This window comes from Pavona decussata, unplaced genomic scaffold (assembly GCF_977016875.1).
Source record: "Pavona decussata unplaced genomic scaffold, jaPavDecu1.1 SCAFFOLD_102, whole genome shotgun sequence".
Taxonomy (NCBI): domain Eukaryota; kingdom Metazoa; phylum Cnidaria; class Anthozoa; order Scleractinia; family Agariciidae; genus Pavona; species Pavona decussata.
Genome location: NW_028145517.1, coordinates 7749958 through 7767230, shown reverse-complemented (window position 1 = coordinate 7767230; position 17273 = coordinate 7749958). Strand labels below are relative to the sequence as shown.

The 17273-nt window shown below is 40.0% G+C and overlaps 1 protein-coding gene and 1 long non-coding RNA gene across 3 annotated transcripts in view; one reads left to right on the top strand and one right to left on the bottom strand.

The window, feature by feature from the left end:
• Nucleotides 1-13: 13 nt before the first annotated feature.
• On the top strand, nucleotides 14-15410 carry LOC146472047 (integrator complex subunit 13-like). Of its 2 annotated transcripts, none has more exons than XM_085120594.1 (22): nucleotides 14-382; nucleotides 5452-5526; nucleotides 5819-6006; nucleotides 6372-6452; nucleotides 6629-6710; nucleotides 7033-7158; nucleotides 7789-7873; nucleotides 8238-8345; nucleotides 8848-8891; nucleotides 9193-9238; nucleotides 9839-9913; nucleotides 9995-10098; nucleotides 10295-10376; nucleotides 11119-11195; nucleotides 11370-11441; nucleotides 11826-11911; nucleotides 12267-12348; nucleotides 13047-13134; nucleotides 13302-13356; nucleotides 13766-13926; nucleotides 14451-14598; nucleotides 15153-15410. In XM_085120594.1, the coding sequence occupies exons 1-22, from the start codon at nucleotides 140-142 to the stop codon at nucleotides 15184-15186; spliced, it is 2142 nt and encodes a 713-aa protein (XP_084976720.1). In that variant the 5' UTR covers nucleotides 14-139; the 3' UTR covers nucleotides 15187-15410. The 2 variants fall into 2 exon arrangements, with proteins under 2 accessions (XP_084976720.1, XP_084976719.1); XM_085120593.1 differs by having other exon boundaries at nucleotides 13299-13356.
• LOC146472043 (uncharacterized) overlaps nucleotides 11136-17273 on the bottom strand; it is an 87293-nt gene continuing 81155 nt past the window's right edge. The window contains exon 4 of the long non-coding RNA XR_014866755.1: nucleotides 11136-11229. This is a non-coding gene — a long non-coding RNA (uncharacterized LOC146472043). The remainder of the gene's footprint in view (nucleotides 11230-17273) is intronic.

Sequence of the window (17273 nt, the reverse complement as noted above, 5' to 3'; positions counted from 1 at the left end):
GAGTGGCGTTACAAAATGATCTCTGGGAAGACCAGGCTATGTAACCAAGCTTTCAGCATGGCGGACCAAAATTGATGATTGCGCTAGCTAGCGCGCTTTTGTTTCACTTTTTTCCCAAGCAAAAGTAACTGTTTTAACGATGGATACGGAGAAATCAACGCCTCCAGTGAAGAGGACCGTGATCGTCTTAGACCACAGCTCAAAATTCCTCGCGTTTTCAAAGCAACACATTGATTTTGATAGCGGTGGAAAGAAAAGCAAGGGAAAAAGTTCTGGAACCAGTGGGTTATCGCCAGTTTTCAAGAGCTCTTGGACGTGCAGTATAGAGGCTGCGGTCGAGTACTGTAGAATTGTGTATGATATTTTTCCTAACGAGTACCTGGTAAGTGAAAAGGGGAAGATTTCCGCACAGCTGTCCCATACATTAGTTATTAGTCAGGGAGCATATGTAATCCTGTGGGATTTTTATGGTGAAAGCAAACCACCTACCTAGATGTGTTAAGGGGACCCTAAGGAACACTAACAATGTTGTCGGCAATTCTGTAACCTGCAAATTGGGGGTCAATTTATAGACCTGTATGGCTCAACCTGGAATCGAGGCTCGAAAATAAAATGGAGTGTAAATACAATTAACTACAGTAAATTTTCACAAAATGACCAGAAATCTTTAATATAGTCTATCTAATACATATCCATAGACTTAAGTAATAAAAACTGATCACGTGATCAACACTGCACGAAAGCGAGGCTGGTCGTTTATTGTATTCAATTAAGCATCAAAAGCATAATTCTTTTTCTGGAGTTGTTCAGAAAAATGACTACAACAAGTGAACAACGTGATAATATGATTTGTTCATGTGAATTGAACTACATTTGAATATGTTTTGTTCACGTAAGACGACATGGAAGCGAGGCTGAGCTCGCCAGCACTTGTTGGGCCTGGTCTAAGCGTCGAGCCAACGTCGTGCCGAACCAAATTCCTTTCCGAAATTAGCACTTTCAGTAGGAAGAAGAAATACAACTAGATTATGAAAACAGAACTAGCCAATTTGGCGTTTACAACCACTGCCGTGCTAGCGTCGCGCTATCGTCAAACCGAATGGAATTAGGTTCGGCACGACGTTGGCTCGAGGTTGCTCCAAGGGCGTCATGTTAACCATAGCAGGTTTACAGGTATATATAATTATTACTACCAAAAACGAAAACTTCTACCAAAACCTAGTCAGGCCTTTGGCGATGATTACTGCTTTAAAAATAGTACAAGTGATCCCATAATGCATTATTCTATAGAACATGGATGTTAGGTAAGAATCATTCATCATCCTCACCTTCCTCGCTGTCATCGTCCTACTCATCCGATGTTTCATCATCACAGCTATCATTCTCAATCATATCGACAATGTCACACACTTCTCCTGCCTCGTCGTTGCTGCAGCTGCATAGATCTGTGAAAGTGAGACCCGCCCTTCGACAGCTGCACCTGTTGCACCTGTTGTGCTTGGAATGCTAGTCTGTGTCTTGGACGAAGTACCTGCCATCAACTTGGCTTGTTCTGCCAGTCTTGCTAACTCAGGTGCAATCAAAAAATACTTCGTGTGTGCAGTAGGGTTCAGCGTGATGCTAATCAATCCACCTGAGACTTTCATTCATCTGTTGACGTGTTCAAGTGCGTTGTCAGTGCCAACGGCACAGAATGCTACCTTCGCGTTCTTGTTCACCACCCAGTTACCATTCTGGAACTCATGGTAGATTTCAGGATCGGTCTCCTTTACTATCTCCATCTCTGCCAAGTAAACAGGAATCATGCGAGCGTAGTTTAATATGTCGTGCGCAAAGAAGTACTTCACAAACAACTGTAGGCCTCTAAATGGAGATCCCAGTCTCCAGTCCGCACGGCTCTGATAAACGTCATCATCTCCATAACCATTGCCATGTACCCTCGGCTGAACTTGAACAGTGGACTATCCTCATGATCTGCATCAAATAGCTCCATCTTTGCAGCAAGCTCTGTTGAAGTGATGGTCTGTGCCAGTTCTTTGTGCTTTGCTGCAATATCTTGTTTGTCGCCTTTTTTACACGCATCGCTTAACTGGTTGGCCAACGTCTCAACAATCGTGCACACAGCTGAGTGTCTCACGAAGAAGGCTTCCTGGTAGAGGCTGAATAGAGCTTGTAATGTCACCATGTGCGCCGCTTCTCCTCTCTTCACGTGGTTAATTTCCCACCGAGAATCTGCTTCACAGTGGAAGGCCCATAGAGATCCGACTCGACCCAGCACATGCCCAGCCCGCTAGAATAATAATCTTTTATTAGGAAGCTTGCGGTCACGTAACGTGGCTATTCCCGCTATTTTCGATGAATGCACCGATTGTGCAAAGTTGGACCATCACGATGTGTAGCCCACCAGGACGAAGTATTCAATTCCCAAGATCTTGACGGGTCATCTGCAACTTCTTTGCCGGTTGATACATTCCCATGTCAAGGGATATCACAGTCCTCCTGTTCTGCCCTAAAACCGCCGTCTTAATATTCTGTGCTTGCATCAAAATGGTAAGCAGAGTCTGCCACTCGTGTGCTGGTGCAGCGATCAGGGGAGGGGTGCCAACTCGTGTCAACGGCATGGAACTACTCATAGTGGAGTTATAGCCAGACCATACTGGGATGTCAGTACTAGGGGGCTGATCGTCGTCAACTTCTCTATTGGTGATCATTCTGGTCAAACTGCGTCCGAGAAGCCATGTGAAATCTTGCTTCTTGATGTAAAATGGAAGTTGGTCTTCGGTACACAATCGAAACTGAGGGAAGGTGGGACCAACAGGCTTTCCGAGGAGGGCGCAGGGCAGTTTGAGCAAGGTTGTCACAGCCTCGGGAAGCTGTCTGATTGAGCGACGACACTGATCTCCGCGATCCACGGTCAGCTCTGATGCTACGTCGCCTGGTTTCTGCCTTTGGTATATTGCCATCGCTGTGCCGTGGAAGGTGTTCTTGCCATCAGGAGTGTCCTCTGCGAAATCCACATTATCGACCGCAAAAAAGACGTGCTTACCCAAAACTACATTAGGGGGTATATATAAACCATCATTCAGCTCCATGCGCTTTAGAACGCTAGCTTCGATTTGGGCCTCTACTCTCAAGATCCTGTTGTAGTCCATTGACATTCCAATTTCATGTAGCATGGTTATGAGCTGCTTGCTTCTCACGGCCTGGTGTACAGCTATCTCAACGGCTAACTGCAGCGGCATTTCCGATGAGGATCTTACAACATCGGACTTCTTGTTTTTGACTTGCCTCTCAGTCATACACATCGATACAGTGGTCTGGGATAGAGCCGTTGCACGATTGTACACTTGCCCAGATTTCTTTCCAGCAGAAAGCTCATGTTTTGGGCCTTGTATAATCCATCTATAAAAACTAAAAAGCTCTGCTGGTACGTTCTCATCCGGCAGGTTTTTCAGTGAACCTGTAACCTTCCACTTCCTACATTTGGTGATAGATTTCCTAATTATCGCGGTGGCATCAAACAGAGTTTTATTATCGGAGTCTATGTTTGCGGTTTGATCCTCAGCCATCTGAATTGCTTGATCTCTTGTCTTCTTGATACTGACTCGCTAGGACTCATTGACACGTTTAGGTACATGAAACTCTATCTCTGGTATCTCTCGGATTTTCTACATTGTTAGATTCTAGTATGCTTTCAAAAGCATCTTGTATTTCGGACATAGTCTCCACTTTTCCACTCCTCAAAGTCATCTCCGTCATTGTCCAGAATTCTATCTGTGCTGCAATCTCACCAGCCAACTTCTCAGATGACGATTCGGATGTTTCTCTTCGTAAAATGTGCGATACATGAATTGCCAAACAGTTTTTGTGGTACTTTAAATCTATCGAATGAGCATAATCTGGAGCAATTGACGTGTTGAGTTTAACTGAGACCTTATCATTCCCTGACATCTCAATGGCAGTGCGAAGGGACTCACCAGCAGAAAAGGTACTGATATTATGCAGGTTCTTACGGTAACCGGGTGGGCCATCGCAGAAAAAAAAGACATTCTTATTTTAGGGAGACGTTTACGAACGGGTTAGTTGAGGAATTTCTACTGATGAATCTGGTCGTGATTTTCGCCTGGACTCATTGGGGCCCTCGAGCTGCCTCTCACACCTTTCTCTTGCTTGTCTAAGCATCCCAGCATGTACTGCATGATCTATGCCATGATGCCTGCCCATCCTCGAGCTCTTGGACAGAAGTAAACCTCAACTTACTCCACGCTTCTGTGTACTGAAGATTGCCGTATTTACTCCATTCCTTGATCGATATCCGAACTTTTTCGTGAGCCTCGGGCTTTTCAACTAGGTCTTCGGGTTTTTTTTTTTCCCTTGACAAATTATACATAAATGTAAATCCAACCCTTGGGCCTCAGTTTCGTTTGTTTTTGAACCAGAATCCGTTTCCATATCTTCTTAGACACCACAAGACATGTCGCTCTAGATGGTCTCTAAATCCAAATGACGGACCTCTAAAATGATTAAAATGACCGCTGACCAAAATCATTGTTTCTCCTGATTTCAATGAGTTATTGATTTGAATAAAGTTTTAAACATGAAATAATGTTCTCTTTGATAAATTTAACTTTCTGATCAATCTTCGATACCAAAATTCATGCCTTTTGATGCTCATTTCAAGCCAACAAATGACCAGCCTCGCTTTCGTGCAGTGTTGATCATGTGATCAGTATTTAGTACTTAAGTCTATGGATATGTATTAGATAGACTATATTAAAGATTTCTGGTCATTTCGTGGAAATTTATTGCAGTTAATTGTATTTACACGCCATTTTATATTCGAGCCTCGATTCCATGTTGAGCCATATAGGTCTAAAAAGAGACACCCCATAGCGGCCGCCGGTGCAGGTTACAAAATTGCCGACAACATTTTTTGTGTTTCTCATGTTTCCCTTAACACATCTAGGTAGGTGGTTTGCTTTCACCATAAAAATCCCACGGAAATTTATTTTATGACATATGCTCCCTGACTATATGTATACATTCTGAGATTCTGTACATTCTGCGACTCAACTATTCATGCATGCTTGTTCGTTGTTTGAGAGGGTTAGTATGACAGTGATGTATGTATAATTAACGTATGGGGCCGTGCGGAAATCTTTCCAGGTTATACAGTATATTGGTCAAACTGATCACACTCTGCACTGCTCCTTCAACCCCCCTCCCCACCCCCCTCAAGCCCTCCCTGAAAGAGGGATATTCGTATGGAGAGGCTCCACTTGAAGAATCAACCCTTCCACAATCATACTAACTTTTACCAAAATGGTACATGTACCACTTTCACTGAAATAAGGAAACAAACAAACAAATGTGACCCAAAGAAAAACCAAAGCCTGTTTATACATGTGGAAGTACTTTATGCCTTGTTTTTCTTTTTTTAAATTTTTATAGGTCAAGGTTGTTGTATCTGATGATAGTGCTCATGAGTTAAATTCTTGGTCCCATGAACAGCAGTGTATACCTCAGGTTTGTTGTATAATTGCATTAGAATTTTAGCTTCATCCGTCACCTAACAAAAATTTCAAAAGAGCTTAAAGCAGAGAAGTTAACAGGCTAGGTCATGAATGGTGAGATGCACCAACTAAACCTTGGAAGCTCACATTCACTTTATGTCAGATCGTTGGGTGCTCTGGCCTGTTTGGTTCTGGTTTAGTAACAGTCTTGAAGGGAATATGTTGGTAGACTAATGACCAATAAATTGCTGGTTATTGGATGTTTGTATTTAAATGTGATGTCTTGTTTATTGCTTATGTGTCAGCTACTCAAATCATTTGCCGGCCTTGGACCTCCAAAGGAAGACAACGAAGAGGAGTGCTCTATTATGCATGGATTAACTTCTGCAGTACAATGTCTACGTGAACCAGCAAGTCAGAATTCCAAGAATAATCAGACAAATAAAAAGCTAGCAAGAGAAGGGCGAATCATCTGCATCACAAACATGAAAAGGTTTGTATTAAGTTCTTAAAGATTATATGAAAGAATTTTTTTATTTGCCTCATCAAATGTTAATGTTGTTCCCGTGTGAAAATTGAAAAATCATATTCCTTATCAATTTTTCTTCCTGCATTTGAGTCGTATAAAAGCATCAAATTTCACTTCTGGCTGGGTACAATATAATACCGAACAAGACAGGAGACTGGGGATACTAATAAAAATTTGTATTTTAGTCTTGGTGTTCCAGTAACACTTCATACATTAGTAAAAACATTTAAGGTACCTAGATTTATTTTCAGCACAACTTTGACTCAAAACCATCAAAATCCTGTAACATCGCCCCTTTAAATAAATGCAATTTTTGTCTTTGTGTCCAGTGAGGCCCATGTACAGACCCTGATAGCTTGTGTGAGTGATGCGTTGAGACAACAGGAGAGTGCAGCAAGTTCAACTGATAGGTAATTTGTATTCTTCAAAGGCAACCTTTCCAGTACTGAAAGGCAAATAAATGAAATTCATGTTTGTCACAGTCGTGTATTTTTCTTAGCTTGTTGTAGGTCCCATTAATTCTTAATGACAGACAAGCACTTTCTGCATGCCTAAATTAACATGTTACCAAATGCTCCTTTTGCAGTATATTGCAGCATACAGACCTCATTTTAGTTCACGTTCCCCAGATTGGAGACAGTGGCAAAGTCACTGAGAAAACAATAAAGGTATGTATGGTCAACAGTGCAGGGCTTATCAGTCAACTTTGAGGTCAACATGATTTTAAACAACTACTTTAAGAATGTCTGACCAGTGTTTTTTGGTAGAAAGATTGTCTCTTTCCGTTCAGGTTTACAAATTGGTACTGGGGGGAGGGGGGAGGGAATAACCCTGTCATGGACCCACATCCCTTCCAGCATTGCAGGAGTGTTTCTTTAAATAATAATACTGTCTACAAGTTGCTTCATGCTATAGAAACTGTTTTGAGCTCTGGCTGTGTAAGACACCTGTGGTATGCATGCAATGTTAATTTTTATGCCTTATTGTTAGGGATCTTCATCATTATCAGCAACCGTTTGTTCTCACAAAGCTTCTCAGTTAGTCAGTAAGCTGAGCGCGATGGCTCAGAAGCATTTCAACCTGAAATCTACAACTGTCACAGGAATCCCAATGAAGGTTTGACTGTACAAGTATTTAACTTTAAGCAGCAGTAGGAAACATGGTGGTTAATAGAAAGCAGTGTTCTAGATAAGTTTCAAATCTAGGAGTCATTTTGTATGGTTTTCTTCAAATCTTATTAAGTTCACCATTCATTTTGTTGGGTAAGGAAGCCAACTTTCTTGGGTTTTTGACCTGAAACCCCCCTCTTATCTGGAACATTGGAGAGGAGGCATTTATAAATTTGGAACAGTAAGATAACAGAGTAAAGTGTTGAGGAATTTAATAAAATGATTTTAATTTGTATTTTGAAGTGGTCACTTGACCTCTGGGAAATCCTCAATTCTCTGTTATGTTTAATATCTTAAAGTTTGATTTTCAAACTTGTTACTTGCCTTGTTATACAAATATGAAAGCCCAAGTATGCTTAAGTTATGAACAGGGCCTTATCTTTATTTATTTTATTAACACCCAGGAAACAAATAACCTTTAAAAATTTTTAAATGCCTCTGTTGATCAAATGCCCCTTGGAACATTTTGAATAAATAGTGGTATTAGACACTGTCTTTGGTTGATAGTGGAAGTTCTGTATCTGTGGGATAAAATAAACGAGAATTAGTGTCATCATCATTTTTTATTGATATTTAGGAGGAACAACATTCTGGAAGTTCAGCTAACTATGATGTGGAAATCCTTCACTCTGCTGAAGTCCACATGGAGCAGACTATTGCAAGTAAGAATAAATAATGTCTTTCATCAGCGCTTTAACCAGGGCTATGAGTAACATCTGAGAGTGATGGTACAGGTATAGACCAGGCGCCAGGTGTTCAAAGGGCGGATAACTTTATCCAGCGGATAAGTCGCTATCCAGCGGTGCAAATGTACTCCAAACAACACTTCTGGCAAGTTTTCCACACAATCCCATACTTAAATTAGACATAAGCTTCTACTCTATGTACACAAATCATAGGACTATAGGGAAATTGTTGCACACATTTATTTGTCGCATAGCGACCTATCCAGTGGATAAAATTATCCGCTCTTTGAACAACCGGGGCCAGAATGCAATAATTATTGGTTTGTATTTTGATTCCTAGATGTGTTTTGTGGTGAGGATGGTTTACCAACCAAAAAGGAAGTTGCTGCAACATCAAAGGACACAGTCCATCTGAAGTGGTGCACACCAAAGACAACAGCTGCCCCAGGTTATCCATGAGTTAAATAATTAAAACAGTTTTAAAATAATTAAAAAAATTCTTCTTCCTGGATGACACTTCTCTACATTTGGGGTCATTAAGACAGGTTGTAAAATTCAATCTAAAACCATTGTATAAATGTACGTAAAAATAAAATAAATTTACATAAAATATAACATAAATTTGCATGATCAACAACAGGGTGCTCAGAAGATAACAAGAAAGCCATAAAGGCTTATCAAGGTTAATCAAGCTGCTGAATTTTTGCCCCATTGTACGTGTCCCAGACTTCTTTAGCATTTGCCCCAGCACGATTGGGGCACTAGGAGCATTGTTACATACGCGGTGGCCACTTTTTAAATAAGGAGGGTAGGGTTGGAGGGAGAGACTCTGCCCTACTGTAACAAGACTGTCCGAGGTTTTGGATCAAGTTTAGTAACAGAGGGTTGTATCTTTTTTCTCAATGAGATCAAATTTTAAATTCCAAGGTGTCTTTTGTTCATTTTCACAGAGCTTCAAGCATGCACTGGATGTTATAGGATCACCCCAGTGGAAGTACATAAATTATATTGTGTTGTTGGTGTTGTTGTTTTTCCATTGCCACTGATTAAATAATGTTATGTAGAACAAATAAAAAAAAATAAAGTCAAACTGGTTGTTAAATTTCAGACCAAAACAAATTTAAACCACACCACATACATGTAGATACATAAACATACCAAAAATAAAATCATTTACCCAGTGATTGTTGTCTCCTGAAAACTTTCATTGCTAGACATCACGTACATCATACAATATTTTCTTTTCATTCAGTTTTGAATCCCTGCTAAAAATGATTAAAATGTTTTTTTTATAGGTTAATAGCAGACCCACAGCATGTCTGATCTCTTTTCTCCTTCAAGGTACTACATTAAAATTAATATTCACTGACTTCAACACATAGACTCGCTAGACAGCAGGGTTTTTGTTAGAGCAGGGACACAGGGACCATTACTTGCCTATTATATACTTCATCCCGGCTATTTTTACATTGTGTACAAAAGGGTGAGAGCAAATCTACCATGTGGTCCTGCTAAGTTAAATTTGGTCCCTCCTAATCAAATACTTAACAAAACCTCTGTAGACAGTCTGCATTTTTATGTACATTGGTTAGGGCATGCATAAAATAGGAACATCATTATCATCATAACGTTTATTTACCCTAAGTCAGTATTTATAACACAAGGTGTTATTTGGGCTGAGCATTAAATTTGAAACTTCACAAACAAATAATTCAGATTAAACATACAATCATGTAACGTGGTTGAAAATCCCACCTGGCAAGCAGACCAGCTAGCTATTTTCAAGTGTGACAGAGGTGTTGAACTCAAGGCTACCAAGAAACAACTCCGGCTAAGAGCTCTAGTCGTGGAACTTAAACCTGTGACCTCTGGATCTTAATTCTAGTACCCTGGGGTATACACAAATATACAAATGAACACTGTTCTGTTATCTGGTTATAGGTCGACAAGTCATGTTAGAACAGCCTAAGAAGTCCGGTGGGAAACTGGTGTCACACATTTTGGCAAGTCATGGAGGTGAATCTAAATTTTCCGTCGAAGCTTTTATCCCTAGATTTATTATTAATCCCATGTTTTATTTTGACTGTATTTTTTCAGGAGACATTTTCATACACTGTTTAGCAAATTACAGGACTCCAATGGAAGATCCACCATCCATAAGTGAAGGATGTGGAGGCCGTGTCACTGATTACAGAATTAATGTAAGTTGGAAGAGAGTTTTACTTTGAGAATGATATGTGATTCAGTCAGTGACTTTGACTGAATAACACACCATTCTCATATATTTACCAGGCTTAAAATGCACCATCACATTTATTCCATTTTTCAGTTTGTTTGATGGGTTATATAATTTGCAAAGCTACTCTAGCATTTATAAGTTCTTTTGTTTATCAACAGGATTTTGGTGAATTCATGAAGGGCAACAGGCTCTCACCATGTTCATGGAATAAAAAGAAGAGTAAATCTCCCTTGGAAAAAGGTTCGAGATCCTTAACACATAATAGAAATTGAATTACAGTGAAACCCCGATTTTAGGATCATCGATCTAACAATATTCCCGATTTAACGATCAACATTCTGTGTCCTGGCAAAAGTTATTTATAAATTGGGAGTTCGTTTACAATGATATCCCAATTTAACAATATGATTTTGCTGTCGCCTTGCCATATCGTAAAGTCAAGGTTCCACTATACTTCGGTCTTGCTTGTGTTGTCTGAGTAGAAGATCTCTTCCTGAGGTGATTGATTAACAACAAAATACCACCACAAATGTAGGACTAGTGGTGTATTAATAATTAGTACAAGAGGTTTCAGTGTAAATGATGAGTTTCGCCAAATATTAATTTTAATAGAAAAAAATTGTCACTTATACCCTGTTTACAGCAACAGCTTCATTTACAGATCTCTATTTATTGTGTTCTAAGTAATATATCGAACACAAAGAAGAGTGTTTTGTCTGATTTCCAAACACCAAGAGGTGGTGCGCCTCGTTTTTTCAACCAACTTTGAGGTGTTTGGAAATTGGAAGACCCACTCTTTGGAGCGTTTGGTATAGCTTCTCAAACCATTAATAATTCTTCGAGAAATTCAAAGCAAAAGTTCACCAATTTTTATGAATTAAGATGACTTTTCCAAACCTCCTTCACAGCAGTCTTTTCCTCTGTTTTCTTCTCATGAATTATTAGTGAGTTTGAAAAATAAACGTCAAGAAATTTTTGGCAGGTCTTGCAAGGTTGGAACGCTGTACCCGATACTGGCCTATGGTGATCAGTGAAACAATATTGTGTAACTTGATGCAGGTTTGTGGAATAACCAGTGTATTTTTACATCTGCCTGCAATGTTCGTAGGAAAGAAACTTAACCCAAATTGATGATGATATTTTAGCTTGTGATCAGGCCTGATTTTAGCTACATATTGTTACGTCTTCTTACGTTGTTGCTTGCTAATAAGCTTATACTCTTTCTTTTATCAGCTTTTAGAGCCTCTCCCTTCTTTGATTATGAAAGAGACTATCACAGAGAATGATGTGCTGGAGTGTAAAAGGGTAAGTTGACTGTTGAGTGATCAGTGGCTAAGTTCTTTCAAAAAGATCAACACAATGGTGGGTACACTGGATGTGAGAATAAAGAAGTTCGTCATCAAATAGCTATAAAATCAGGTTCTCTTTACTAGTGCTGGCATGAGTTTCAATCAAATGACTGCAGAACATTGGTATCCACATCATTGCACAATCACAACTGATTGCAGTGTATCAGATTCAGATGATCACAAGAGATAAAACATGGCAAACAGTATCAAGTTATCAGAAGTTTTTTTTCCCCATGGTTGATAAGTTTTTGGCAGTTGATTTTGCGGCTGTTTGCAATCATATGGAAACCTGGTTTTTGGTATGACTTGATGTTGGTCGGTTTGTATGTGATGGTTTCAGGTGATCTACAGATTACAGGCCATGGAAAGTAGAAATGATCCTCTTCCAGTCTCCATGACAGGCATCAGAGGAAAAGGACCGAAAAGGTAGGAAGAAAGTGGTTTACTGCCAGAGATCATGCATCATTCAAATTCAGGCCAGGCTAATTCGTGTCAAAAATCGTGATTCGTCTACGATATAATGAATATTCAATAAACCCCTCATCGTCGTCGTCATTGATTTTGAACACGGAAAAAGTAAGGAACTTGAAATGAGTGCCCTGATGAAGTGAGAGAAGAAATGTGAAGTTGTTGTGGTTATTGAGAATGATGTATTACACAGGGATACTCGGAACAAGGAAATCCGAGTGCTCCTATCAGGAGTCGAACCTAAGACCTTCTGATTAGTAGTACGGATGTTCTACCATTGAGCTACAGGAGACTCCTTGTGTTGTTGTTTTAGGGAGGAGCAGTACCGTCAGGTTTGGGCTGAACTTGACACTTTTCTTGAAGCTGCCAGCAGAACATCTAAGATGCATGAAAAGGTACAGTTAACACAAACCTACAAACAGCACATCCTCTTAGTAAAGGATAAGTCAAATGAAAAGCAAAATACTTATAAGCCATGTGAAAACTTGACACGTGTCAAATTTTCTTGTATTCGTTGAGGTCATTGCCTTCCTGTGTGTGTTTCTTTCTTCGTTTTGAAAGACAAGGGGGACTTTTCACGATTTGTTACAGGGGGATCAGGGATGGCACAGTGGTAAGAGCACTGGCCTCCCACCAATGTGGCCTGGGTTAGATTCCCTGACTCGGCGTCATATGTGGGTTGAGTTTGTTGTTTGTTGTCGTCCTTGCTCTGAGAGGTTTTTCTTCGGTTACTCCGGTTTTCCCCTCTCGTCAAAATCCAACATTTACAAATTCCAATTCAATCTGGAAAGTGTGCCCAATTAGTGCTCTGCGCTAAATACATTGACACTTAAATAAGGTGGTTTTTTTTAAGCCATCTCCATCCCTCATCTGGGGAATGAATGCAAGCACTTGTGAGCCCTGAAGATACCTTAATTTAGCGTTTCGGTTAAACTTAATTTTTAAAGGGGTACTAATTTAAGTGTTAAAATATGACTTAGGAACATTTAAAATCATTAAAAGCTAAACAAATTGCTACATTTCTTGAATTATTTTTCAGCAAAGTTACCCTACAAAGATTTGCGTTATTCTGAGATTAAATTAACTCTTTCAGGTTTTGGAGTGTTTGCGTGGTGCGTCAAGCCCCTCAAGCAGTGCCACAGGAAGCCCAAGAAGAGACACACCAACGGATGAACTTGAAAGTTTGTAACTCTACATTGTCTTCGTTATTTCGCTTTCCACGTTTGCTGTTGTTGTTGCTAGCGTTCTTTTCATTTGTCTCCTGTCTATCCCCTGATCCTTGGTAAGCTGAAACTCTTCATTTTCTTAAATCGCTTAGTTTTGTTGTTCTGTTTTTCTCATTCAGAAGGGTCTTCTCTGTCCAGATTGTCCGAAGCATCACTCTCCTGGCAGGAGATTGACAGGTCAGCTAGCTCGTGTTTTTTTTTGTAGTTAACTCTCATTATTTATGGAACACCGATTGCCAAGCGTTTGAAATTACCACCTTTTTTCTTTATGATAAGCTCTTTTTTTTTTTACGTTTTTGACTTGTTCAATTCTTTGAAAAACGGCAATGTTTTCGTAACCACAAACTTTGTTCGTTATTGGTAAGTGGTCGAGATAAAACAGCTAGTCAGGGAGATCCGAAGGCCTTCGGTACACGATTGTTTTTAGATAGTACACAGCGATACCTGTGGCTTTAGTTATACAAAGTTTGGATAACGTTATCCTAATCTAGCCAGCATTAATTCTGCCGATTTAGAGCGACGGCAAGATAAAGTAATCAGCAACAATTGCCCTTTTCATGAAATGATCCTTTTCATTCATTATTAGGTATCAGAGCATGACCGAGAGAGAAAAGACGGACTTCAATCGTGGAGACACAAACAATGAACACTTGTTCAAAAGAGGCCCGGGCATAGCAGTCTCGGAACATGCGCACAAGAAATTACGGACAGATAATCAACCAGGATTTAATAAACAGACTGGCAGAGGTGAGGAATCGGTAACACTGCAAAGTTGATATGACAAAGACAACTGACTAACTGGCTGACTGAGTGATTAACTGACTGACTGACTGACTGACTGACTGACTGACTGACTGGCTGGCTGGCTGACTGACTGACTGACTGGCTGACTGACGACTGGCTGACTGACTGACTGGTTGGCTGACCGACTGACTGACTGACTTACTGACTGACTGACTGACTGACTGACTGGCTGGCTGACTGACTAACTGACTGACTGACTAACTGACTGACTGGTTGGCTGACTGACTGACTGACTGGCTGACTGACTGACTGACTGACTGGCTGGCTGACTGACTGACTGACTGGCTGGCTGACTGACTGACTGACTGACTGATTGATTGATTGATTGATTGATTGACTGATTGATTGATTGTTTGATTGATTGATTGATTGATTGATTGATTGATTGATTGATTGATTGATTGATAGATTGACCAAATCACCCACTGATTTTAATTCGAATGATTGATTGGTTTGTTTGACTACAGGTGCCGCTACCTCTTTGCTATCGATGTGGAATAATAAAATGAACGCAATCGCTGCCTCACGACACGAGGAATTTGCTGGAAGGCTACAGTCAACAGGGAACAAGGCTGAATTATACTGCAGTCCGGCGGATACAGGAAGTAACAGCAGGTGAGAAAAATTTCCAAAAGGCAGTAGTACAACGAACCGATCAAACCTTGGAGGAAAAACATGAAACCGGTACCTTGTACCGATGCTAAGAGCGGGAAAACATGTAACAAATGCCAAGAGGGAGGAAATACATAATCAGTGCCAAGCGCGGGAAAATGTGTACAGCGCCAAGAGGACGGGAACATTTAACCAAAATGGGGAAAACTTTCCGGTACCAAGCGCGGGAAAACATGTCACAGGTGTCAAGCGCGGGAAAATGGGTAACCGGCGATTTAACGCGGGAAAATATGTAAACTGTTTCAAGTGCAGAAAAACAGGTGATTTATTAGTGACGTAGAATAACTTGAAGCCAGTGGTAATCGAGTGTAACCGGCTGAGTGTTAAAAGAAGTGGCACGTATGGGAGGGCACAACCGCTTTTAATTTGTTTCTGGTTGAAACACCAGCATGTTTCTTCAGTTTGTTTTTGTTTTGTTTTCGTTTATGATAAACTAAACCGCTTTGTTGCGTGGTTTGCACTAATATAGCGTGTCTTTCTTGTTTGTTGTTTTTCAGTGGACGAGGCACTCCTGTTGAAGAATGGCTTTAGAGAAACGTTTCACCTCTTTGGCCCCTCTAAATTTTGGACTATTGAACTTTTCTCGGTTTCAAATTAAAGATTATCGTCTCTACAAATAGCGTATCTTTTACTTATGAACGTATTTTCTCTTTGCTGAGGCATAAAATGCGCTGCAGAAATATTGTACCACCCAGTTTCTTCTCCGTCTCCGTGCGGTTGTAATGAATGTAAATAAATATAATTTTAACAATGGAGCACATCCGCTGTCTTTCCTTTTACTGTTAAATTGATTAGTAGAATTGTCGGTTAAGCTTGCTGTTGTAGATACCTGGCGTTTGCAAACTAATTTTCCCCAAACAGTTGGCATGTTTGCCGATTGAATTTAAAACGCAACTTTCTCGTCTACCCATAAGCATTTTCATTCATTTTTGCCTTCCACGTTTCATCGCTGTTTTAAAAAAAACTCCACTTTGGGCTGTTGTTGTGGAAATGGCTGTTTTTAAGCGTTTTCAATCGGTTTCAGATGGTTATTTTTTCCACGGTGTTGATATTCATCACTTGTTAGAATCCTTTTCGACGCAGTCACTGCTTGTCTGATAAGCGCAAATAACTTTAAAGTGTTTACCAGCTTGTTCACTGATATTTATCTGCTGCCCAGGCGGAATATCTAACTTGCGTCTCCGAAAGGGAAATTCCTCTGCTATCACCACCATAGCACCATCTTTGCCATTTTCATGTTCAAAACGAACAAGATTCAATCCTCTGTAGCTTTGTATCGGTGTAGGTTTACCGTGAAGAATAGCTGACTTGATGCGTGGGGTTTGAGATGAAGGCTGTGTTTTTGGTACCGAGCGTTTCCTCTTTGAGTAGGTTGCTTTAGAAACTTGGTTCTTTTGTGACATTGCCAAGGTATCAGGAAGCGAAACACGTTTCAAAAACGGCGTCAAACTTCATCTTCTCGTAAGCAACTCCTTTATAAATTCACGGTAGTTCATCTTTGCAAGGTATGCTTCATTTAAGACTCATTTTAAAAGACTTATGCAGCATATAAATTTCAATTGAATTGAACCTGACATATACCCATTAAATTGAACTTAATTCCGACGCATCAAAATTCAGTTCTCTGTGCAAAGTCCGTTTTTGTGACAAATTCTTATCGTAACCTTCACCTTTGCTCAGAAGTCTTCCCTGGAATACAAAACTTAACTGCTGAAATCCTTTCGTTGCTAGGTGACGCTATAAAAACTTAGCAGGTGGGGATTTTCCATGTTTTGACGGGAAAGCAAATAATATTCATTAGCCAGTGTTTTGTGAACCGATATCGAATTTGCATATACTGTTTGGCGAATCCCCTCTATTTACAAAGTGTTTTGAGATCAACAATATAATAGCGGCAATCGTCTGCAGTTTGCATTCATAAACGTGTGAAAACGGAAAAGGAGGGAGCTGCTGATAAGATGCATTTTGGCAAAATTACATCGACAAACATTCAGGTGGAAAGGCCGAGAGATTACAAACGCATTTAATTTAGTGATAGTGCGGAATCATTGTCCAATACTAAAGCGGGTTTGTTGGTCAAAGATAGAGAAACACAACTTGTTACAAATCGACTGTAAATCTGCGTTCGTGTTGGACGAGCGCTGATAAGAATCACACATTTATTTTCGGAGGGGCAAGTTAAAATTCTGTTGTGTTCTTCAACTTTGTTATTACCAGGTAAGAATGCCAAACAGTTATTCTTTTCGATTCTTTGATTTTATTATTTTACAAGGTTCAAATTCCGATTAAAAAAAACGATCGATTGTCATTCGACCACTCTCCGGTGTGGGAGACAACCATCATGCCAGAGTCTCTTCACTAGTAAATCTCTTGTGAGCGACTTCCTTCAGCGACCACTTTTCTTCTGTGGCCAAGCCGATGGTCGCAAACGCTTTTGAGATTCAGATTAACAGTAGTTACTGCATTAACATAATGATTTTCAGCCCATATTGCAGTAAATGAGCAAATGCGACGAGAGATTACAATTTCCTTGCGTTTTCGAACAACTACACTTTTAAGTTATTAAAAATTAAACCGACTGTTTTAATTAACAAGCAATCACAAACTTAAAAGTTTGT